General features: G+C 38.6%; 1 protein-coding gene across 1 annotated transcript in view; it reads right to left on the bottom strand.

Annotated features, from left to right (window-relative positions):
• Positions 1 to 26,564, bottom strand: part of CMYA5 (cardiomyopathy associated 5) — a 91,488-nt gene that overhangs the window by 18,377 nt on the left and 46,547 nt on the right. The window contains exons 3-9 of the mRNA XM_042942114.1: positions 25,049 to 25,144; positions 23,418 to 23,651; positions 21,793 to 21,815; positions 16,991 to 17,109; positions 10,028 to 10,177; positions 6,882 to 7,028; positions 5,643 to 5,790 (exon numbers count right to left, since the gene is read on the bottom strand). Of these exons, the coding sequence (XP_042798048.1) occupies positions 5,643 to 5,790; positions 6,882 to 7,028; positions 10,028 to 10,177; positions 16,991 to 17,109; positions 21,793 to 21,815; positions 23,418 to 23,651; positions 25,049 to 25,144 (917 nt within the window). The remainder of the gene's footprint in view (positions 1 to 5,642; positions 5,791 to 6,881; positions 7,029 to 10,027; positions 10,178 to 16,990; positions 17,110 to 21,792; positions 21,816 to 23,417; positions 23,652 to 25,048; positions 25,145 to 26,564) is intronic.

Here is a 26,564-nt window from a genome sequence, read left to right as displayed (position 1 = left end):
CTTTGGTCTTAAATTGGAACATTTAGAGGCCATCATACTGGGAGAATGAATGCAGGTCTGAAGATGCAGGTCCTTCTGTTCTGGCAACAAAAATCAGATTCCCCAGTCTAAAGGGTAATCAATGCCCTTCCTGTGTGTGTGTACGTTCATGTTACTCATCCTTTTCTCCATTCTTTTCATTTCCTTTCAACTTCTCTTCCTACTCCAGACCAGAGCCTTTAAGGTTATCTGTCTCTTCAGAAATTGAAGGTGAGAAAGAGACATGAACTCATTTAGTTCTCAATTCGCTTTAGTCTTCCCTCTCTACTGTACCAGAGACTCTAGCCAGCTAGATGACCTGATGGTGGCAAGGCCAGAAGGAGGCTGGCTACTCCCCTCATTCATTCACTCATTCATTCATTTAACAGAACTTTATTGAATATCTACACAGATAAGTTGCCCATCCTCACCCAAACACACCACATCAAAAAGAAGGAATCTTTGATCCCATTTACTCCCCAACAGTGACCTCTGTATCAATTTTTGGATCTGGTTTAGCATAAGATTTTTGGATAGAACCCAGAACCAATGAAAAGGTTATGTGACCAATGGCTAAACAAGATTATAAGTGCCATACAATGAGAAAAAATGAAATATGGCCTTTTGTAGCAACATGGATGGAACTGGAGAGTGTGATGCTAAGTGAAATAAGCCATACAGAGAAAGACAGATACCATATGGTTTCACTCTTATGTGGATCCTGAGAAACATAACAGAAACCCATGGGGGAGGGGAAGGAAAAAAAAAAAAAGAGGTTAGAGTGGGAGAGAGCCAAAGCATTAGAGACTGTTAAAAACTGAGAACAAACTGAGGGTTGATGGGGGGTGGGAGGGAGGGCAGGGTGGGTGATGGGTATTGAGGAGGGCACCTTTTGGGATGAGCACTGGGTGTTGTATGGAAACCAATTTGACAGTAAATTTCATATATTAAAAAATAAAAAAAAATTAAAAATAAAAAAAAATAAAAAAAAAAAAAAAGATTATAAGTGCCATAGAGTGATCCATTAAATAGTTTCTAGTCCATGAACTAGGCTGGTCTTATCTCCTAGCTAAGCACCCAAGCACTAAAATTAATTCATTCACCATTCTGTGCTACTTTTCAGCACAGGTTATTTTGTTCCCATTTTGAGTAAGAGATTATCCTCAAATCTGGCCTAACTTTTCTTGTTGGTATCAGTATTATGTGTTCAGTGCTAACTGATATTAACCCATTCAGGTAACACATATTTATTGAGTACTTACAATATGCCAGATAGTGTCCCAGACACTGAGGCTGCAAATTTACATAATGATCCCTTCATGGAGACAACAAGTGAGTGGGATCAGATAACTCTTGGCTTACTGTTCTTTCCAAGACAAAAATAACTCTAATTATGTACTGCTGTACAGAGAACCGAAGTGAAGAATGTGGTTCTAATAGAATGGAACAGTAGGGATTGTTTGCATTTTGACTAGAGGTGATCAAGTTTTAAGTTTGTTTATCAATTCTACTATCTGACTAGCTGTGTACAGTTGTTATCTTAGAGATGCAACAATACAGATCATAGTTAAATAGTTCATAATGTTGTATAGTTTTGATCCATCAGACCTTGTAAAGAATACTTCCAAGGTAGTTGTAAGCACCAGATAGTCAAAAGATTATGGCACATGGCCACTTTTCCTTTCCTCTCAACTCTTAAAGTTGGAGAACCAAGAGAAATACAAATGAGTTTTGCAGCTCTGGGCATCTGAAATTAAAAATGAGTTATTGCAGTCTCTTGATGCCAACCTGGGGTTTAAGACACTGAGGGTTCTTGTATTGATGAGGAATGTCTCTAATGTTGTACATCGGCAACAGACTTAGCAAATGAACAAGGTAGTGATTTGTGGCCAACAAATGTGTGCTTGCTTCAAGAAGTTATTTTTTTTGTCAGACTCAGCAGGGATCCAGAGGCTGGAGAGTCCCCCCCTGGGTTGTGGATTGGACATACCATTCTACCTCCTGGCACTGAGGAATCTTTTAGCACCTGGAAAACAGTTCCATCTCCAAAACAGCTCCAAGCTATCAACAAGGCTCTGAATGTGGAATTTCCCTTCACTTTAAACTTGCTGGACTATATCCATTCAATAACAAAGGATCCCTGTACTGTTCTATAACTACTAGGAACATCTGCTTATCCAGCCTCTCAGAGGCTCTCCTTTAACAAGAAAAATTAGAATGAACCTACCAGCAAGTCCCAAACAGAATAAAATAATGACAAGCCTTATGTTTTAATTAGCACAACTTTTGTCTTAATAAAATTTGTGGGTGGCCATTTTCTTCTTACAAATGGAACCGTCTTTGGCTTCTTTGGCTTTGATAGAAGGATTTGTTTGGAATGTATTATTCATTGTTGATACTAAATGAATATTTTGGTTTTTTGTTTTTGTTTTGTTTTGTTTTGAGGCCCCCAGGGTGATCAGGGAAAGGAAAAACATTGGTCAGGAAAGGTTTGAATAATGATACTGCATTCTCTCTTTACATCTATAATTTTCATATGTCAAAAGAAATTCTAGGGGCGCCTGGGTGGCTCAGTCGGTAAAGCGGCCGACTTCGTCTCAGGTCATGATCTCTCGGTCTGTGAGTTCGAGCCCCGCGTCGGGCTCTGTGCTGACAGCTCAGAGCCTGGAGCCTGTTTCAGATGCTGTGTTTCCCTCTCTCTCTGACCCTCCCCCGTTCATGCTCTGTCTCTCTCTGTCTCAAAAATAAATAAACGTTTAAAAAAAAATTTTTTTTTTTTTAAATTAAAAAAAAAAAGAAAAGAAATTCTAGATACATAATGACTCCCTATTGTCAGGCAGTTGAAGTATGCTAACTCAGTCTATATAATAATACAAGTTTTAGAACTAGTGGAGAGAATAAGACAGATCTGAGTCTGAATTCTGACTCCAAATTCTCACTCCATCATTTAATACCTTGGCCAAATTATTTAACTTTCTTGAATCTCATTTAATGGAGTTCATCACCTCACCTCCCTCCTAGGATTTTTGAGAGAGTTGAAAGAGATTTAGCATAGTTCCTGGCATGTTGAGGCCCTCAATGGATTGCCATTTCCCCATCCATCCCCCCGTTCCTTCTCCCTGTAGCCACATTTATGAGATGACATCACAGTTCCCTTAGTGCGACGGCCACTAGATCTCAGGGTTTCCAGATCCCTGCTGATTTAAGAATCCAACTGTGCTATTATTTATGCAAATGTCGGCTGAGGCCAGACGCCATAACAAGGATGAGTCATTTCAGAGCACTCCTTAACAGTCTGATTTTGCCTCAGAAAGAACTGAGGTGATGGCGGAGAACAGTGGGAGGGGTTGCCAGGGACTTGGGCACTGCTGATACGGGGCTCTCATGACACCAAGGGTTTTTTGTGGAGAAGTTCCAGGAAGTTTCAGGATGCCCCTAGGTGACATTAAACGGGGATTATTAGCTTGGACTTTGACAACTGACAAAATGGGGCTTGAATCCTGATTGTTACTCACTAGCTGAGTACCCTCTCAAAGAGTCTGTTTTCTCTGAGTTCTTATGAGAATTAAATAAGGCAAAAACAGGGGCGCCTGGGTGGCTCAGTCGGTTGAGCGTCCAACTTCAGCTCAGGTCACGATCTTACGGTTCGTGAGTTCGAGCCCCGCGTCAGGCTCTGGGCTGATGGCTCAGAGCCTGGAGCCTGCTTCCGATTCTGTGTCTCCCTCTCTCTCTGCCCCTCCCCCATTCATGCTCTGTCTCTCTCTGTCTCAAAAATAAATAAACATTAAAAAAAAGTTTAAAAAATAAATAAATAAATAAGGCAAAAACAGTGACTGGCACACAGTAAATGCTCAATAAAAGTCAGTTATAATCTCTCTGTCTCTGTCTCTTTCTCTCCCTACTCCCCCTGCCCCCATTTCTTCTTCTCCCACTCCATTGTGGTCAGAATTCACCTCGCCTCTATTTGCTGAATTCACCTCGCCTCTATTTGCTGATTATTGAGGTCTGCCATCCAGCAGTTGGCACATTAACAGCTATGTTGTTTTATGTACATTTACTATGTTCTCACATCTGCTGAAATGCCTACATCCCACCCATACATACCCCACTCAACATGAATTCATTGTTTGAACATTGTTTTGTGAAGCCTGTCTTCACATATTTGAAAGAAACTATGATTATTGCTCAGTCGTGTGAAACCTTACATAACTAAATAAATAGTTGTTGATTGATCATGTAGATAATCAAGAGCTTAAATAATATACTTTATTAAAAAGCTGCCTAATGTACTATTATTTCAAAGTTTTATATCCTACCAAAATAATTTATTTCAGTAAACTTTGTTTTAAAAACAAGCTAGGGGTGCTTGGTGGCTCAGTTGGTTAAGCATCTGACTTCAGCTCAGGTCATGATCTCACAGTTTGTGGGTTCGAGCTCCACATCGGGCTCACTGCTGACAGTGCGGAGCCTACTTCTGATCCCCCCCTCTCTCTCTGCCCCTCCCCAACTCGTGCCCTCTCTCTCTCTCTGTCAAAAATAAATAAACATTTCAGGGGCGCCTGGGTGGCTCAGTCAGTTAAGCATCTGGCTTCGGCTCAGGTCATGATCTTGCAGTTTGTGAGTTCGAGACCCAGGTTGGGCTCTGTGCTGACAGCTCAGAGCCTGGAGCCTGTTTCTGATCCTGTGTCTCCCCCTCTCTCTGTCCCTCTCATGCTCATGCTCTGTCTCTCTCTGTCTCTCAATAATAATAAATAAACATTAAAAAAAATTTTAAATAAACATTTCAAAAAGATAAATAAATGAAAACAAGCTAAAAGTGTCTCTATTAAAATATGAGCATTAATAATAAAGATCTGAATACACATCATGGAATGTGAACTTGCTCTATTGCCATGGATGGGAGTCTAGGAAATCACCACCTCAGTAAATAAATTAACATTTACCAAATGCCCCCAGGATGCATACCCCTTTATTAACAAATTTAAAGCTTTATAAGTTTAGTGAGAGAGCTTCCCATTTCTTTTTTTCCTGGAAAAATCTCTTTAGATCCTTCTTGCTCTTGGAGAGGCAAGTATGTCTCTGTAATTATATATATGTAATATATATAATATATACACACACACACACATATACATATGTATACATATACATATTATATATATACACATATATACACATATGTATATATACATATATATAATTAGCTCCTTTATATTACCAATACATCATGGAGACACAGATTTACATTATATATAAGCTCACTATTAGTTTCCTGAGTTAGGTGTATCTATTCTGATATAACTACTAAAAAATGTATGAAATATGCATAAATCCTGTCTAACGACTCAAGTTAAATATACCTCAAAGAATGTTCTATCTTATTAAAATTTGCATACATTTTTCTTACAAGGGAGTTATTATTCTACATTGTAGCATGTGTTTTATTACAAACTTGGAGTTCATTGACGAATATAGTGATGGATTTGCAAATCAAGTCAACAGCTTAATGAGCTCAGCGGGATGTTAGGAAGCTCTTCTCCCTCTCTAGGCAGAAGCTCAGTTAGGTTAGGACCTTGAGCTGAGTTCCAGGCACCCTGGGCTCTCCCTGTGGAAAAGATACTTACCTCAGGCCCTCACCCTCGGGAGAGTGCTGTCTGCAGTACTCCAGAGTGTAGGTCTCAGTGGCCTCCAGGTTGGCAGGCCGCCATCGGATGGTGGCTGTGTTCCAACACACAGTACAGTCCTCGGCGCGGATTACAGGGGTGGAGGGTGCTGCGAGAGAGAACCAAAGCAATCATGGAACAATCAACATCAGCTCTGCTTCCCTCGTACCCTGGGAAGAGTGCTTGGGCATGGTTTCATTTTAATTTTTGATTAAAAAATACATTCTTGGTTGAAAGCCCAAAAGATAATGTATATAATGAAAAGTCCCCCTCCCACCTCTGCCTTCCAAACTGTACAGTTTTCACCCATCCCCAGAGAGCCTCTATTATTAGCTTCCTATAAATCTCAACAGTTTTTTTATACATCTACAAGCAAATTACAATACAGATTCTTGTCTGTCTCCCTTCACACAAGTTAGCCATAATCTTGCCTTCAGTAGGTACTCAATAAATACTTATTTTAGGAGGCAAGAAGAAAGAATAAAATGGTGGGAGTGAGTCATTTCTCACCCTCAAGTAGTTAGAATGATCTTAAAGGTGATGCAAACCTGACTTATGCCACACCCACGGCAGCCTTCAGTGAAAAGATTCCATCATGGGATGCATTCCCCATTGAATATCATTGCTGAAAAACCTTTTGGGGCTCCTAGTACCCATACGATGAAGCCCAATCTTACCTTAGCAAACATGGCCCCCATACACTAGCCTTTGTCACCTCACATCTTTCCTCTCCTTGTTTTTAAGTCAAAGAAATAATTCTAAACTTCTTGTAGTGCCCTGCACACTCCATACTTTTTCTTACCTTGATGCCTCTGCTCATATGTTTTCTGTAAATGGAATATACTCCTTTAACTGATCCTTCAAAGGGTTCCATTTAGGCATCAATTCTAAGGAGCCATTCCTAAACCTGCCCCTGTCCCAGGCTCTCTTGAGTACTCCTCTGGAGTGTTTTCACAATAACTTGTACATAAATAGATCATGACCCTTACCACAATTTTTATGATATTTTGTTTTGTTTTATCTCTCGCACTTGACAGCAAGCTTCTTGAGAACAGGAGCCCAGTTTTACTCATCATTGTGTACTCACCACTGCACAACACCTAGCACACGATAGGTGCTTAATAAATGCTTATAGGTTGATCTTAGTAATCTATGAAGAATTGAAAATTGCCTCCCAACACCCCCTTAACATTTCTTTACCTGTTCTAAAAACTGCCCTTTCACTCGGCAGACTACATCCAGTGAAGTTCACAGCCATTACCCACACTTGATAGCAACGGCCAGGTTCCAGATCTTCAAAAATGCAGTAGCTTTCTTTCACTGTCAATCTGTATTCTTCCACCAAGTCTAGCACAAAACACAATTATAAACTTTAGGGTGTCTTCTAAAGTTAATTGGAAATTAGCTACTAGAAGAATTGGTCTACTATTTTCAGTGGAAAATTCAAACTGATAAACTTACAGATATCATTAGGTGATAGCTAGTATTTTCAAATACCTAAGAAAACAAGAGCATGCTAAAAAGAGACATTTAGAATGATGCCGTATTACATGTGAACACTTACAGAAAATAATAGGATATTAGTATGATATGAACTTCATCTGCCACAATTAAAGTAATGTAGTTCAATAGCAAATACTAAAATTGCATAGTTTATGTTAGCTTAAATCTCAGTAATACATTCTCAAAAAATTCTTAAGAAGCAATGCCAATATTTCAGGAGAGCATGTAATAAAATAAGGACAACCCCATGTTTTCCAAATTTATGATGTTATAAAGCAACTTCCCAAATTAGTCAACAATTTTAGTATTCAGTATAATTTTCAAAGTTTCAAATCCTGGTTCCTCTTCATGAATTCCAGAATCATTCCAACTAGAGAGTTCCACAACTTACAGAAATACTTAAATAACTTTGATAGGTCACAAACTATTCTAAAAAGTAATTTGGTCAATTAAGACATTTCCTAAAATTTCTAAGTCACTTTACTCTCAATATTTTAGTAATATCATTACTCGATACCATTACGAACACCTGCCCCCTCTGGGCCAATCTGATTATTCTTACTGAAATGTTTTCTCCTTTAAAAAGAATTATTTTCAGGGCGCCTGGGTGGCTCAGTCGGTTGAGCGTCCGGCTTCAGCTCAGGTCACGATCTCGCGGTCCGTGAGTTCGAGCCCCGCGTCGGGCTCTGTGCTGACTGCTCAGAGCCTGGAGCCTGTTTCACATGCTGTGTCTCCCTCTCTTTCTGACCCTCCCCCGTTCATGCTCTGTCTCTCTCTGTCTCAAAAATAAATAAACGTTAAAAAAAATTTAAAAAGAATTATTTTCTTGTTTGAATTAGCCCTGATAATTTTAGTTATCCTCCCTGATTACTCTTGAAAATCACATCTTCAAAACTCCCCCAGTTAAGAAGCCCAGATCATTTACTTTTAAAGGAAATTTAGGAACTCTTCAACTCCATTTATTTAATTGCATCTTTCTGTCCCAATGAGCTCTTCTTTCTGGACAGAAAGTTTGGTTTAAAGAATCTTAGAAGGACTTATACAGTGAAAAACATTTCCCCCACATCCTAGAAACTGTGGCTACAGTTCTCAGTGGAATCATCCTCTTGGGCTGAGTTCCATTGCCCCAGTACTTTTAACAACGCACATAACATACATTGCTGGAGACCCTACACAGAGCATGGCATCACAGTATAGATCACCAGATTAGCTAACGGGCATCTGCAGATTTCAAGGCGGTGAATAGATGAGACACAGGACAGGTAAGTGTTTGGGGGCTGGGGCAGATGGGGAGGTGAAGTACTAAGAAAAAAAAGCACTTCAGGCAATCAATAAATCATTGTTAAGAGGAGTCTTGGAGAGTCACGAAGGTCCATGACGTATGCAGCTAGATACAGAGGAAGAGGAAGTGTGGTATAACAAGACAAACCCAGAGACAAGCAGACAAAAACATAAGCTTTGGAGTCTCAAAGGTTTGTGCTTGAGTCCTACCCCTGTCATGTATAAGTTGTGTGGCCTTCGGAAAATTACTTAACCTCACATCAGTTTTCTTATTTGCAAATGGGGATAACACTTATCTCATGTTGTATGTGGTCATAGGTCACCAGTAAAATAAAGAGTCCTTAACTGACAAACTTAGCCAACTTCACACTATGTCTATGGTTGCCTTTGTAAATTTTTTTTAACTTTTTTCTAATTTAAATATGTATCACATGACATCTCAAAAAACTTAAATCTTGGTAACAGTGAAATATAATAAAATTCATTCCTCATTACAAATTGGGCTCCTGAGTTTTGGAATAGCATGTCCATCCTGTCGTGTGCTCCTCTGTTTTCCAAAAAATGTGGGTCTGTCTTCAACAAGCAATATAGAATGCCAGCACACCCAGCTCTGATTCATCAGGAAGTACAACCTCAAAGTGTCTGGTTTCCAGGTCTTATTAGAACTCCTACTGAACAGAGGTGCCTGGATGGCTCAGTCGGTTAAGAGCCCAACTTCGGCTCGGGTCATGATCTCATGGTTCCTGAGTTTGAGCCCCGTGTCATGCCCTGTGCTGACAGCTCAGAGCTGGGAGCCTGCTTCAGATTCTGTGTCTCCCTCTCTCTCTGCCTCTCCCCTGCTCACACTTTCTCTCTCTCTCTCAAAAAAAAAAAAAAAAAAAAGAAAGAAAAAAGAAGTCCTACTGAACAGAGAGATATTTACAGAGGCTCTAAAGATGTATCATACATTCACCCTACTAAGCACTTTCACTTCTCTCTGCATATTAATCGGGAACATGAGCAAAGCACATTTTTCAAAGCCCATGCCTCAAGAATTGTGAACTCTAACCTTTATGGTTTGTTTGCAGCTTTTATCAAGATGGATTTGAGAAACTGCCAACCATGACATCTAATCCTACATTTGTGCTACAATTATTATGGAGGACACTGTCCTATATATGGCTCATTTCTCCCCTGCAAAATGGTACGTGTTATACTTTCTTTTAGATTCAAGCACTGAAAGGGACTTGTTCTCCCTGAAAGGCTGGTATGTAACTTCCTTTCCGAAAATGAGAATATCTTAGTTGCTCCTGTTATCCCGCGAACTCAAAGCCAAATTTGAATCTCAATTACAATATTCATGTTGACCATTATGATACCTATGCATTTTCTTTTTCTTGATTCTGACTTCCAATATTTGCTTATAGGTCTTGTGTTTACTTATATGGTTGTTGGCTTATTGTTGTTTCTATATGTGGCCACAAATGCTTTGTGGAATGAGCCTTAATACGGATATCTGTAAGTACTTCACATAAAGATGCAGAAACGTACACACACATTTGTATCTGTGTTAGAGATCCTACCGTTCACTTCTTGGTCATCTTGTGGTTCCTCCATGCAGTAAACCTGGAATGAGTCAATGACGTCTTCCTTGTTCATGCTCCAATAAACTGCAATTGTTGTGCTAGTGGCAGAATTGGGTTCCTGAGGTTCTAATCTAGGAGGTTGTGGAACTGCAATATAAGCAAGATTTATTATCACTAATGCTGTTTTTATTTATTGATTTTTTTTTCCTTTTACAAAAGTCACTTAGGCCTGTTGAAAAAAATTCAAACAATATAGAAGTACGTGGAGTAAAAGTGGAAGGGCTCTCTCATTCTCAACACCCCCCACCCCAAAGACTCTCACTGGAGACAACTACTGTGACATTTGAGGGCATATCCCTCCAAAATGTTTTTTATCCATTTGTATATGTGTGCTTATATCCACGTAGAAATAAAAACAGACCCCAAAATATGATCACTTGAAAATACTCCTCTGTGGTCCTATATTCAGAGTAATAAATGTATACAGGTTACAGGATGCATCAAATGATATGGTTTTCATTCAAAACAAAAACTTGAGTTGCTCTGCTACCTAACCAATGTTTTATCCTTCTACATAGAGCCTATGTTCACAAAAGAGATAAATAAAACCCTTTTGAGATTTAGTTGCTACATGATCAAAACAGAGAAAAGACTTGTATGAATATCAAAATACACTTTCTGAAATTATATTCCATTTTCTCTTTCCAATGTGACTCTACCTACATATTTTTTAAAATATTAAACAAAATATTAAAATTACATAGGAGAAAAGGTACACCATTAACTGATTCAAAGATAAGGTTTAGATATCTGATATAACTCTGTTATTCTGAATTTTAAATTCAGACAATATTCTCAAGGGTTTTCACAGAGATTTAAAAAGTTAACATTATGCATATTGAACATTAACAGTGTATACAACACCATAAATCAAGCTCCAATGCAATTGTCTTCCAAAATTTTGAGATACAAAAGCATTGAACATATTTTACAAATTAGAGGAAAAGGTTATTCCTATAGTTGAAAAGATGTTATGCTTCTAAATTTGTTTCTGTGGTTATTTTTTCCAGTCAACATTTCCTGAGAGATAAGCTTACTGAAATACTATGGGCCAAGTCTTATGAGATTACTTTATTAAAAGTCAACACTGAAGGAAAAGAAAACAAAGGTTAGTTCAACAAGAAGGTAAAAACAAGAAAAAAAATAAATGGTCTAAGGGATGGAACAAAAAGAGGCAAATCGAAGATTCAATAAAGACATAAAGAGCTGAGGAAGTACAGAATTATGAAAAATTAGAAGCAGGATAAACGGGTAGTCAAGTTCATGGGCTTCAAAGTAGAGCCTGATGTTAAATGCCAGATCCCTCACTTACTAGCTGTGTTATCTTAGTGTCAGTTTCCCCATCTTTAAAATGGGAAAACAACAATAATAATAATAACATTTCCTCCCAGGTTAGTTGTAACCAGCATATATACATTAAGTGCTTAGCAGATTCTCTCACATATCAGCAGTGCTAAATTTTCAAAAGGCAAAAAGGCCTTGGCAGCAGCACAGACAATGGAGGGAAGAAGGCAGGAAGCCCGTGAAGATGCGAGTTGAACCGGGGATCCATCATCTGGTATATCACAGAGGGTCTACAGAGGTAAGACATGCTGAGTAAACTCAGGCTGAGCAGCCATGGTTAATAAACTCAGAAGCCTGCCGGGCAGAGCACCTCCCCAACAAATGATAATGGTTCAGAGACCCATACACTGTCTTTGACTTTCCTGTTTGTCTTCCCAGCAGGAAATCAGTGTCACATTCTAAAGGAGTTCATCCGGATAAATGGAGTTCAGTAAATTTTCATGTTACCTGGGTTTACTGAAAAGCCAGGCAGAATTCTTCAACTATTGTCAATTGCCTTTGAAACAGTGTAGGAGAACTCCTTGAGGCATAAACAATGAAAATCTCCCTTTCTTTTTTCCTATGAATTTTACATTGAGCTATATCTGCTTTTAAAAATGGCAACATGGGGGTGCCTGGGTAGCTCAGTCGGTTAAGGGTCCGACTTCGGTTCAGGTTTGTGAGCTCGAGTCCCGTGTCAGGCTCTGTGCTGACAGCTCAGAGCCTGGAGCCTGTTTCGATTCTGTCTGTCTCTCTCTCTCTCTCTGCCCCTCCCCAACTCATGCTCTCTCTCTATAAAAAATAAATAAAACATTTAAAAAATAATTAAAAAATAATAAATAAAAATGGCAACATGTTTACAAAAACGTCTCTCTCAGGTAGCATAACAAACTTAAAAAGTGATATTTACTCCCCCCAAATCACCAAATTTTAAGGAAGAAGTAGTTGTAGAGAATTAAACAAAGAGTGTGGGCTAGGAATGGTTTTGGACCTCATGTGTTCCTTCCCCCCAAATTATTACAGTTAAAACATTCTTTTTCAAAAACAGGAAATACTTTTACTTTTCAAAGTACTCTAAAAAAGAGAATAAGAATATTCCATAGATATAATCAAATGATTATGGCTGGATTTACAATTCCCATGTGGCAGAATATCAGAGACTGAGATTTCATATGTCAGCAACTTTGTTTACACTTCTGTAGGAATAAACTTGCACAGGAGTAATGCCAAAAAAAAAAAAAAATACAAAATGAGATTTTAAGGCTTCTTTATTGGAGGCTAAGGAATTGGGCAGAGAAATCACCCCATGGATTCCCTCCTCCTGATGGAGTGGGCCCATAAAGAGCTGTCACACTCAGGAAGTTAAGCATCAGATCAACTTAGACTTCAGGACCTGTGTGGCCAGATGCAGATTCCCATTCCATCTAGTTCTTCCCAGGAGAGCAGCATTATTCACAACAGCCAAAAATTGGAAGCAACCCAAGTGGACATCAATAGGTGAATGGATAAGCAAAATGCGATATAAACATACAACACAATACAATACAATATGATACAATACAACACGTACAACGCAATACAATACAATACAATGCAATACAATATTATTCAGCCTTGAAAAGGAAGGACATTCTGACACATGGATGAACCTTAACGACATGATGCTAAATAAGTGAATCACAAAAAGACAAATACTGTATGATTCCACTTATACATGGGATGTAGAGTAGTTAACCTCATAGAGACAGGGAGTGGGGTGGTGGTTGCCAGAGGCTGGGGAGCTGGGGGAATGGGGAGGTGTTGTTCAGTAGGTACAGAGTTTCAGTTTTACAAGATGAAAAGAACCTGGGAGACTGATAATGGAGATAGTTACACAGGATGTGGATGTACACTTCAAAGTGGTTAAGATGGTAAATTTTATGTCATGTGTATTTTACCACAAATAATAATAAAAAAAAGTCCGCAGGAGCCAAAGTCAAGGAAGCCTTGGATGTCACTAATCTCTGGTTACCCTTCCTGCTACAGCAGTGTGCTTCACCTCTCTGGTGTGGAGGAGTGGTTCAAGTATGAAGACCTTGAAGCCTAAGTGCTCCCCACCACACACACCCCCTACCCTCAAGTAGCTGTGTATCTAGGGCAATATGAGAGACATTTTTCTGTTCCCTCTGTGTCTTCACCTGTCAAATGGGAATAAGAACAAAACCTATCTCCTAGGGTTGTTGTGAGATTGGATGCTAGGATATGCTTAACAGTCTCCCTGGTACACTTACATGGCATCACGTAAGTGTGGAATGAGTGTTAGGGACTGTTCCATTTCCCAGTAGAAAAGTCACATCCTTTCCTTAGGATTTCTGATTGGTTTAGGGTATGATCAGATTAACTTTTCAGGTACCAGGCAAAGATTTTACATCTGAGAGGCATCACTGGTCACAAATGAGCAAAAACTATTTAGCAGCAAGTCAACACCCTGGGCTCCAGTTCTATGAAACAGACACCCCATGCATGGCATTTTCCTCTCAGAAATCAGTCTCCCTATAAACAGCTCAGAACTGCTGTGACTGCCATGTGCCCTATTTCCGAATAAATCATTAACACTTTGTGACAATTTAACCCTGTGGCCTCTAAAATACATGAGATGTCCTGTCATTGCCTATCAGATATTCAAAAGAATCCTTCTACATGAAAAACAACATTTAATGAATCCCTTAAAAGCAAACAATCTACTTCATTAATCAGAATTTCTTACTTTCCAATCACCGCTCTAATTGCTGGGGTTTTTTTAATTTAAATCCAAGTTAGTTAACATACCCTACTACCTACCCTAGTAGTAATGGTTTAAGGTGTAGAATTTAGTGATTCATAACTTACACATAACACCCAGTGCTCATCCCAACAAGTGCCTTCCTTAATGCCCATCACCCATTTAGCCCATCGCCCCACCCACCTCCCCACCAGCAACCCTAAGTTTGTTCTCTGTATTTAAGAGATTCTTGTGGTTTGCCTTCCTCTCTGTTTTTATCTTATTTTTCCTTCCCTTCCCCTATGTTCACCTGTTTTATTTCTTAAGTTCCACATATGAGTTAAATCATATGAGATTTGTCTTTCTCTTACTGACTTATTTCGCTTAGCATAATATACTCCAGCTCCATCCAGGTTGTTGCAAATGGCAAGATTTCATTCTTTTTCATTGCTAAGTAATATTCCTTTTTTTATATATACTGCATCTTCTTTATCCGTTCATCAGTCAATGGACAGTTGGGCTCTTTCCATAATTTGGCTATTGTTGATAGTGCTGCTATAAACATTGGGGTGTGTGTGCCCCTTCAAATCAGCATTTTTGTATCCTTTGGATAAATACCTAGTAGTGTAATTGCTGGGTCATAAGGTAGCTCTATTTTTAATTTTTTGAGGAACTTCCATACTGTTTTTCAGAGTGACTATACCAGTTTACATTCCCACCAATAGTTCACTGCTCTATTTCAATGCCTCTTAAAGACACGACCAAAAAACACCCTTTTGTTTGACACATTTATGGATAAAATCTATTAGGATAAATGATCGAATTTTGCACTTTATATAAGGTTGGTGGGTTTTTTGGGTCTTTCTAAAAGACACAGAAAAAAGCCTTTTACTAGTTACTAAACTAAAATTGTTCCTACAGGAATGTAAATTAATTGTCAGTTTAAAAACATCAGCTGTCTTTAAGGTGGTCTAGAAGGAATATAGCATCTTTTAAGGAAGATAGGTGAGTACATTTTATAGTAAGTGAAACTTGGTAACTTCACTGAAACACAGCAGCTTTGGGAAATCTAAATAAGTTTCATTGTCTTGTTTGTTAAAATAGCACATTAAAAAATATTTTTAAAGAGCCAGCAGGATGCTTCTGACAGCTGAGTAGGAGGCTCCTGGCCACAGAGCATGATGCTGAGCTGGTAGTTCTCTAACTAATCTGTTTAGTATGAAAAAAAGGGGGCAGGGGCTCAGATGAAGAGAGAAAAACCACTCATAAGGAAAAATCTGTTCAACACATACGAAAATATTTGATTTATTTTTCCTTCTATACCTAACTGCTGGAGTGAAGCAAATAATCTCTAGAAGACAGAGAGAGAAGTCTTGTTTTACAAAGAGAAAAAAAAAAAAAAGATGAGACCTTGGTTCCATCACTCCTTCTCCCTATCCCTTGATATTCTAAGACAGTCACAAAGGTTCAAATGGAAATGCAGATTATAACTGTAATGGTACGCTAGTCTTATGCTTTGATTCAGAATCTAGCTGTAAATTTTTACAACTAAGAGGTTTTTTCCAGTTATATTTCTTTACATACAAAAACTATAAAGCAAATATAAACTATTCAGATTATAACAAAATGAAAAGCTTTTGCACAGTGAAGGAAATAATCAACAAAACTAAAAGGAAACCTGCTGAATGGGAGAAGATATGTTCAAATGATATATCTAAGGGGTTAATATTCAAAACATATAAAGAACTTACACAATTCAACATCAAAAAAACACCAATAATTCAATTAAAAAATGGGCAGAGGACTTGAATAGATAGTCTTCCAAAGAAGACATACAGATGGCCAACAGGTACATGAAAAGATGCTGAACATCACTCATCATCAGGAAATGCAAATCAAAACCACAATGAGATATCATCTTATACTGGTAAGAATGGCTAGAATCAAAAAGACAAGAAAAAACAAGTCTTGGCAAGGATGTGGAGATTGTGGATATTGGTGTGCACTGTTGGTAGAAATGTAAGTGGGCTCAGCCACTGTGGAAAACAGTATGGAGATTCCTCAAGAAATTACAAACAGAAATACCATATGATGCAGGAATTCTACTGTTGAGTATTTACCCAAAGAAAAAACAAACAGTAATATGAAAAGATACATGCACCCCTATGTTTATTGCAGCATTATTTACAATAGCCAAGATAGAAGCAATTTAAAGGTCCGTTGACAGACAGATGAATGGATAAAGGGGATGTGATATATATGGAATGTGATATACATATAATGGAGTATTACTCAGCCATAAAAAAAGAACAGAATCTTTCCATTTGCAACAACATGGATGAACCTAAAAAGTATTAAGTGAAGTGAAGTAAGTCAAACAGAGAAAGACAAATACCATATGATTTCATTTATGTGTGGAATCTAAAAAACAGAATGAGTAAACAAACAAAAACAGAAACAGAAACAGAAATACAGAGAGAACAAACTGGTGGTTGCCAGAAGGGAGGGGATTTGGGGGATGAGTGAAATATGTAAAGGAGATTAAGAGGTACAGACTTCTACTTATGAAATAAATAAGTCACAGAGATGAAAAGTACAGCACAGGGAACATAGTCAATAACATTGTAATAACGTTGTGTGGTGATGGATGGTAATACACTTACCTGGGTGCACATTGCAAGTAATATGCAGAATTTTTGAATCATTGTTGTACACCTGAAACTAATATAACATTTTCAACTGTATTTATAAAAAAAAAAACCTTTACAAAAGAAAAAAAAAAAACAAGGAAAAACTGCCAGATTTCAACAAGGTAATTAATATATTAAAATTCCTACCAGCCACTTGTTTTAACATCTGGTCACTTCTTGCTGAGCTGTCATCATAATGTTCAAACAATGAAAATGCGGCAGGCATTTTCTCTAAAGAAGCTGTGTTCTCCATTGCAGACAGCAACCTACCATAGGAGGAAAAACATTTCTACATAAGTCAAGAAATTACTAACATACAAAATGAAAATAATTGTTTAAAATAAAGTTGGTGGTGGTGGTGGTGGGTGTTTTTTGTTTTTTTTTTTTTTTTTTTTTTGAGGCATTGTATCCAAAAAGGAGTTAAACTGTTTCAAAGTCTAGAAAATATATGTCTAAAATCTATTTATTCTTAGGATTCTTTGGTTGTAACTGGTTAATATTAGAAATTGCATACCTATATTCCCAAACCAGATAGATTCCATCAAGTTATACAGTCTCAATTTTGCATCTATAAGTTTAGTCCTAATAGATAGTCCTAATAGAGAGTCCTATTATAATAGTTAGTCCTAACAGATAGTCCTAATATAATAGTCCTATTACTATATTCTAATGATTATTTCCAGAAGGATATAAAGATGGACAGCCCTTCTGGAAATTGACATACTCTGTGATGCCCTTGCTTTTCTCAACTCTGACTATTATGCTTCTAGTTATTTAGTTTTTCAAAAATTATGTTCACCTACTATGTGGCAGGCACTGTTCTGGTACTGGGGATACAACAGTGAAGGAGGATAAAGTCTATAAATTCTTTAGAAAAATTTTTTTAATATTTATTATTTTGAGAGAGAGAGAGTGCACACACGAGTGGGGGAGGGGCAGGGAGAGACAGGGAGACACAGAATCTGAAGCAGGCTCCAGGCTCTGAGCTGTCAGCACACAGCCAGACGCGGGGCTTGAATTCACCAACTGTGAGATCATGACCTGAGCCGAAGTCAGACGCTTAACCAACTGAGCCACCCAGGTGCCCCTATAAATCCTTAAAGGACTAAACAAACCACAGTTTATAAGTCAACAGCTTTTATATACTCAAGACCCTCTTAGCAGGGATGCTAACTCTTAGCATTTGTCTTCAGGTACAACCTGGGCTTTAAAAAAAAACCAAAACAACCAAAAATAAAACAGGTTGATTCCGAAGAGAGGAAAAGGGGGAAGGAGAGACTGCAAAAGTGTTCCACTTTAGCACGAGGGGCCCTAAATTTCATTAGGAGCTCTCCTCTGTGCATCTCGCTCAAAGGAGACTAGAAATATATACCAGCAATTAAGCCAGGTTCGAGGAACTCCATTGGCTTCACTATCATGGACTTTTTGGTTTGGGTAGCACAGATCCACTTCTGAGCCTTTACACTTGCTGTTGGAATTTTCTTCTCCTAGATATTATATGGCTCCTTCCTCACTACATCTCTGTTCAAAGGTCAGCTCTTCAGAGAGTACACTACTCACACAGCACAACCTGTCCCTAATATCCTTTACTCTGTTGAATTTTACCTCCTCAAACTTATCACAACCTATTTGTTTTTGTCCTTCTATTTCACCAGAATATAATCTACATGCAGGAAAGGACTTTGTTTTGTTCACCACCATACCGTACTGTGTTACTTGGCACACAATAGCTTTTAACAAATAAATTTGGAATGAATAGAGGATACTTTCATTTGGGTGAGAATATCAGGATCTCAGGTCTGGTAAATGTTTTAATCAGTGTGAGGGGAAAAGATCATAAAATATAACTGAAATATTTAAAGAGTGCCCACTATGCTTACTAGTGCTAGGAATAATAAAATAATAAAATACACTATCATCTGATTTTAGGAGAGATGGTTCCAGGAGGGGCTTCAAAGAGGAGGTGAAATTTGGGCTGAGTCTCAAAGAATGAATAGGAGTTTCTGAGGCAGGAAAGGAAGGAAGGGTGTTGCAGACAGAAGAACAGCTTGAATAAAGGCTGAGAGCTGTGAAAGGTGCAGCACGTCTGAGGGGCCAGAGAGACCCAGGGGCTACCTTGGGAACCAGGAAACTGAAGACAGAGAACAAATGGAAAGGTGGTTTGTGGCTTGACTGTGAAAAGACTTTCATATCTACCAAGAGTTTCCATTTTATCTCACAAGGCAAAGAGAACCACAGGAGTGTTTTCACAAGGGAAGTTTAGAAGAATATCCCTGAATGAGTCTAAGAAAGGACCAGAGCAACTACGCAGACCAGAGGCATTAGTGAAGTGGGTTGGGAGATGCCCACAATGCTCTGGGTGAGGGAAGACACCACGGGCCTAAAAGAAGGCTTTGGGGAGGCAGAGGGTGGAGATGACGGATTCTGAATTAAGGAATAGTGCTGACTAGCACGTTCACCGAGCCTAATCCAGGCATGTAACTGACTACGTGGGAGAATTTCTGTAATGCAAAAGTTCTGGGTGTAGATACCACAAATGAAATGTTTGAGTTTTCTCTGACACACTTCCCTGTTCAGTTTTAACATCTGTATATGAAAGAATGAGCAAGCATCTTTTTAAGGGCAGGTCCTACAATGGTTGGGCCTCTCCTTCTTTTTCATTATTGTAACACAAACAAGCGAACCGGAGAGAGAAAAAGTAAATGCATCTTCTTAACAGACCAGCATTTTCTAAGCAAATGTGTTTTTCAAAATATGCAAATATTGAGTCTAAATATGCTTGACAGTGTTCCTTAATTTAAGTGTTTTCAGTGTTGAGAAAAATAATTTAATATACAAGCACTGCCTTTAGAGATAGCATATGAAGGCAGGGAGAAGAAACAACAAGTTAAAAAAAAATACAACCAGATAATAAACAGTTATTATGGCAAAGAACACCAATAATACTGAGGCTTTGAGGCAGAAGTTGTCTTGAAGACCTGAGAGTCTTCTTTCTGGTGAAATAATCAAGCGTTACCGCTTGCCGGTGTGTGCGCATGTCCACACACCCCTGTGCGTGTCTAAAAGGGCTTTCATTAGTTGCTCGTGTTTCTTCACCAAATCCCAAGTTTTGTCGTCTTTTTTCTTCAAGAAAAATAACAGTTACCCACGTGTATTCTCCTTTAGGTGGCATGCGGCTGTAGCAAAGATTAATCCATTGTCAATTGGACAATGAAATAAAAATTAATTAAAAGGACACACAGATGAACAAGTTCAAGCACAAAACCAAAGAACTGGTATTTAGAATTCAATGGATGCCAATTCATATTCCAAGTTAACATCCTAACATTAAGAAAAATGAAAATGTACTATAGCATTTTTGAAGGTCAAAGTGTTTGCTATTTTGTATTCACCAAATTTTCATGCCAATCAGCATGTTCAGGGAGTAGATGAAATATCAGTAAGCAAATAACACATCTACACTGTCCAGTGTATATGAAATGGCACTGTAATATAAAAATCCATATACTTTTAGACAAAATTCAATAATACTTAGAGAAATGTATACTTTTTTAAAAATAAAGAGAACTGGAAATAAGGTCTGGGTATGAGTTTCCAGACCTACCTGGTGTGCCTGAGACTCCTGTGTGAGGACTGGTAACCATGCAGACCCATCATCCCACCCTGGCTTCTCCTGCAGTGGACCTGGGGTGGGACTCCAGGTGCTTTCCTTTAACAAACCTCACAGGTAATTCAGGCATAACATGTTTATGGAACCACTGCACTGGAGGATGGATTGTTATACGCCAGAGGTTCTCAACCCTGTCTGCCCATTAGAATCACCTCAGAAGCTTTAAAAATGCCCAGGCCATATCCCAACCCAATTAAATCAGAATCACAAGAGGCACAATTCAAGCGTCAGCACTTTTTAAAGCTCCCTGGGTAATTTGATTTATGGCAGAGCCATTGTAATAAAAACCCTTATTGAATAACGCCAGTACTAACATACAAGTTATTTTCTTAAAACGTATTAGCAATATTCTGTTGCATAGATTGTTTTTAAAGGTAAGCAGGAATCATCTGTGCGGTTTTCATTATCTAAAAAAAAATCAGGTTTCTATGTTTTAATATAACACAAATGCAATTTTTTTTTATTTTGCTTTATGCTCTTTTGCAATTTGCCATTGAAGTAAACTGAACCAAATTTGCAATTTTAAAAAATGTACATCAAAGGGATAGAAATAATAAGAACATTAGGCTCAACTAGTAGGAAAGTCCTCAGGTCTTGCTTTGTGGCAAAAGGGAAAATGTGTCAGATCAGTATGAGCAGTTCAACATCAGATGCTCCAAAAGATAAACACAGATCTGATGGTATGTGTTTTTATAGACATTTCCTAGTTTCTCATTGAGTGTTTTGCCTTTTAAAATAATGACAAAAATCCCTTAGATTGAGTGTTAATGGCAAAAACAAAGACAAAACACAATCAAAAGAGGAAGATTCACTTAGATTAGCTGAGAAGAAAGAGAAGATACATGCATGCCTATCGTTTGAAGAGAAACTGAGAGAACATTCCATTAGGATTGCAGAAGTCAAAATTACTCAAAGCAAAAATGAATGATTCTTTCAAATGCTCATATTTAACCAGTAAGTCTAAGTATCTACAAAATGTTCTATATGCAATGACAAGAAAGATGGTCCAGATTAGGCTGAAAATACAGAATACATCTCAAGGAAGCAGTTAAAAATCTACGTTATAATTGTTATTTAACTAAAGCACATGCAATATTCTTTCAAAGCTGTCATTTAGCTTTTAAAAGCACAGTGTCTAAAAGTGAAAATTCAGTAGCTCAGTCAATGTATGTATTTTTTAATTGGCAGCTCATTTTCTAGAAAGCATCAAAATATTAAAAATAAAGCATACAGTCATGCTATTCTCAGTCGCCACTACATTGTGCCATGTTTTATATACCTTTCATTGATTTCCTCAAATGACTTACGAGGTAATAAGAAAGAGGGAGAGAGAAAAAGAGAGAGAGAGAAACTAATTAACAACAAAGTGTAAAACCAACCTAGAGCCTTAAGATTATGCATGTTCTAAAGGCATTATTTTTTAGCTTTTTATCTTCCCTCTGTCTCTTTCTTTTGGGGGCTATAACCCCCAGCAGCAAGGAAATGAGGGTCAGAAGGGGTAGGGGGATCTGGGCAGGGATGGAGGGGGCTTAATTTCTAGTTCTGCTCTACTCTCTATGATAAGCAAGGCCAGCAACGAATTCTTATGCTGCTCCTCTCTACTCATTAACAAATGGCTTAGCTTCCAGAATAGAATTCTCCAAAGCAAGAAAAAGGACTTCTATTTGTTCAATGTGGGATATATACCTAAAACGCAATCAATAGTTATCTTTGGGTGATACCTTCTCTGTGCTTTTCTGTATTTTCCAAATTTTTAAAAATGGATATGTATTACTTTCATAAGCAGAAAAAAATGCTTTCTTTTTTCCAATTTGTTCTAGAGAGAAAATATTTTTATCAAACAAAGGTAAGGTTCTTAGGGAACACAAAGAACTTTATTAATGTTACATTTCACAAGAGGTGCCTAATTTTAAAAGATTAAAGCTTTGCCTTAAACATAAAGCAACTGAAGGATTTTCATTCTCCTTTGAGGATGCCATGTCTAACCTACTCAAATTAGTCCTACCTGGAAGTATCTCCATATCAAAAGCTTAACATTATCCCATTTTTCCTTGTTCTATCTCCAGACTTCAATTGAGAGCTGGGAGGACTGGGGAACTTTGAAAGGGAGGTCCCAACTCTTCATAAGATGGTGCTTTCCTCCAATATGACAATTAGGTGTGAGACCATCCTCCAGGAAAACACTACTCCTGGTCAATCCTGGTTCCATGGAGAACCAGGAACTTACTGAATGTTCTAGGGAATTAGGAGAGCAAAGAGCTGCCTCTGTGGTGCAACTTGAGAATCACCCAGGGGAATCTCGGTCCATAAGATACTTGAATTAAGGAATCTGGTCCCCAGGAGGACCCTTGTAAAAACACAGATGTGTTACCTGAAAGAGGTATCACATTATGTCATCCTTTTGCATGCTGCAAGTGTACTGACATGTTACTCTCAGCCACTGGGTGAGGCTCAGAGGGAATGGTCCCTAGGAGATGTCACTTCAGATTAGGGAGTAGGAGTGGAGAGGACAGGCCCAGGGGCCAGCATGAGGATGCCAGGCACTGGGAGATCAGGCTGGCACCCAAAGGGAAGGCATAGCATGAGTAAGGCTTTCAGGCTGTTTTCCTTCACTCTTAGAAGGTGACCAATCCATGTGACAGAGTGAATGGTTGATGCTGTGACCTGACTTTCATGTATCCTTCAGCTGGATTTGGATGTTAAGACTTTCAGGATTTTCTGGGCCTTTTCCATAAGCATCAGGCATACCTAATAATCTTTAAATGTCAGAATTACATAAACCCCACAGAGAAATATAAATGATACAAGTGATCTTGGGGAATATTGAAAGATGAATTCTAAAAACTAGACTTGGATGCATAGAGCAGGTGGAGGGTGTCTAGGCCTGTTTTAATTGGTGCTTACAGTCAGGAAAACAGTCTCGTCGAGCTCCTCTGCTTCTCTCACGATGCTCTCCAGGGTGTCCTTGGCCGTGTCCATGCTCTGCAGAAAGTGGACCATCTGGTCATGTAAGAACTCCATCTTCTTTTTCTTCACTTCCTCAAAGCTCTGGGCTTTCTCATCATACTGTGCTAAAACTTTCTTCATCATCTCCTCATTCTGTTCTTCTAGCTTTTTCTCATTTTTACTACAGTTTTCCTAAAAAACAAATAAAACAAACAAACAAAAAAACCCACTTTTTAATGAATCACAAAGTGCACGTCTTGCTTCTTTTCTTTTAGGAGAAACACCAGTCTTTTAAAGAACTGAGCTCTGGTGTCTTCATAAGAGAATTTTAGATTATGGGCACAGTCTATGTTTTCAACACATCAAGCCTCTTGGCCACGGTTAGCTTTGCAATAAAATTCACTGTAAGATTATTATCCAGAAGGATTTAGTTAACGAAACAAACAAACAAACAAACAAACAAACAGATATTTGTGTGGAAGGCTTGCCTACTTGCATTTCCACAGGATAAAACTTGAAGATGGCGGCACAGTGAATGAATGAAGATCCCTGACCTTCGTTTAGTGCCATTTTCACCATTCCATGAAAATCCTTGTGTGAGGAAGGGAGAAGCAAGATACTGGACAGGGCACTACATTCACAAGTGCTCTCCAGGGAGGGGGACAGCTTCCACCACAGTAAGAGAAAGTTTATTGCCCATCTGGCAAATCCAGATACCCACTGGATATAGTGGTTCTCACTACGGGGCTAGTGATAAGGTGATCATATAATTTATCGTCTAAAATGGATACTTGGTGGGGGCATTCGAAATAATTAGCAGGTGTTAACTGATCTAAAACAGGAGTTAAGGAGACCCTTCTCAAGCAAACTAGGGTGAGAGTTGCCCTCATGATAGGGAACGTGGGCACCAGCCTTCTGCAGCAGCCCTCTGCCACGTCTGATTGACAAGTGAGGATATCTGGGCCATTTCTGCATATGGATGGAGATAGCCCCCCACCCCTGCCTCCACTGAGGAGGGAACAGGGGCCAACAGCTAGGAGGGCATAAATTCATCCAGATAGTGGTACTATGAGAGACACCCATTTGTCCTGGGCATTGGACATCAAGCATTTCTGCAGAGCTAGCCAATGAAAGACAGGATAGTGGAGCAAGTTAAGAACTCAGATCTGAATTTAAATTTTGACTCTCAACCTACTATGAACGTACTATGACCTTGGGTAATATACTTAACTCTAAGTTTCAGTTCCTTACATAGAAAATGGAAACAAATTAATAACACCTGTTTCATATGGTTATTGTAAGGATTACATTGGATAAAGCATGCAAAGCATTTGCCCTGTCATTGTAAGCACCTAATAAATGTGTACATGTTTTTAAGGACAAGTCGTTTATCCTTGGAAAGGAAGTAGTTTCACTGATTACACACAGATGGAAGACTTTGAGGACCTTCACTTTTAATGGAACAAAACCAACAATGGCAAACCACATATGCATACACAATCCCTAATTCAGATTGTTCTGGCTCAGAATTCTTTCTTTATAATGACATGAACAAACCAGGTCAAAGTAAAAGGGTTATGGTAACTTACCTCAATGGTATTAAAAAAAGATTCTATCTCACTAACAAAGGCTTCAATCCTCAGGGACTTTTCTTGTAAATTATCTAGAAATTCTGCTAATTGGACCTGAAGAAAAAAATTTAGATATGGTTGGTATATGACATTTGAGAAAATAACTTCAACCAGTGAGCTCTAATTTCCTCATAAATTTAGTACATTTGGTAGAGATTTACTATATGACATTCACTAACAAATCAATCTTTAAATTTTCTTTGCTGCTTCATCTAAATTGACTGTAGATAATTCTGTATGATAAACAATTAGGAGGTCTGTGAGTGAGAGCAATAGAAAGTTTATTTTCTCATGCAAGAGGAAGGAGTTCTTGTTGAGTACATAAATTCAAAGCATACTTGTTTTAGTAAACCATGGATTTTAATTTTCTCCTTAGTAAAGCCTCAATTTTTTTTAAATTTGAGTCCGGGGTTGGGGGGATGGGCCAGAGAGAGAGAGAGAGAGAGAGAGAGAGAGAGAGAGAACCTTAAGCAGGCTTCACACTCAGTACCGAGCCTGACTTGGGGCTTATCCTACAATGCTAGGATCATGACCTGAGCCGAAATCAATGGTTGGATACTTAACTGACTGAGCCACCTGGGTGTCCCTAAAGCTTCAATTTTTATACATTGTCTTCTTCAAAGATTGCAGACTTTTTGTTGAACTTGTTCAACTTATCCAAGTAGTCTCCTCACATTTGTGCCAATGGCCTCAGTGTGCCTGGATCACTCTGAGAAGGTGCTCAGAGTGTCACCGGGCCAGGAGCCTAGCATACCAAATAATGGAAACTGTTTACTAAAGAGACCCAAAGGTTGTCATAACCCTTACAGGGTTAAAATACTCAAGAAGTGAAAGCCAACTAGAAAATGTATGGGTCATGGCGGAAGATGGTAGCTGCCTTAGCCATAGTTATAAACCCTGCTATAATCTATCCTGCTAAACTTAATGAATAGCAACATAAATAACAGAGCTGCCTGGTTCACTATCCACAGAATGATGGAGAAATTGCAAGGATGGAAGCCCCTTCTGGATCTGGCTTCTACTTACCTCTATAGCTCTTGCCTCTTTTCCACAAGGCCCAGGCTCCAATCACACAAGCCCCATCTTTCCTTGAACTTTTTCTCACCCGTGTGCCTTTTTGTGTGGTATTTCCTGTCTCTAGAATGTCCTCCGTGCCTTGATTGCTGGAAAAACCTCTATCTTACTGAAGGTTCACTCGGTCTTCACCTTCCCTCACCCTCTCAGTCCTACTCTATCATTTGGCTCACTCCCAAAAGGGTCCTTTTTCAGAACACTGTGCTCCCACAATCCTGACTGATTTCGGGGAGCCGTTAGTCCATCTTCTTTTATTTTTGTTGTCATTCCCAATGATTAGACAGTTTCCAACATGTAACGGGAGGTCAATAAATACTGAGAAAGAAGGAGAGAGTGAATGAAGAAAATAAGTGGCAAAAGATAAGCCACCACAGTGGAGATGGCAGGAAAGGAGAAGCAA

Source organism: Panthera leo, chromosome A1 (genome assembly GCF_018350215.1).
Source record: "Panthera leo isolate Ple1 chromosome A1, P.leo_Ple1_pat1.1, whole genome shotgun sequence".
In the NCBI taxonomy this organism is placed as follows: domain Eukaryota; kingdom Metazoa; phylum Chordata; class Mammalia; order Carnivora; family Felidae; genus Panthera; species Panthera leo.
Note: the sequence above shows the minus strand (reverse complement) of the source record. Positions and strands in the feature narration are given on the sequence as shown.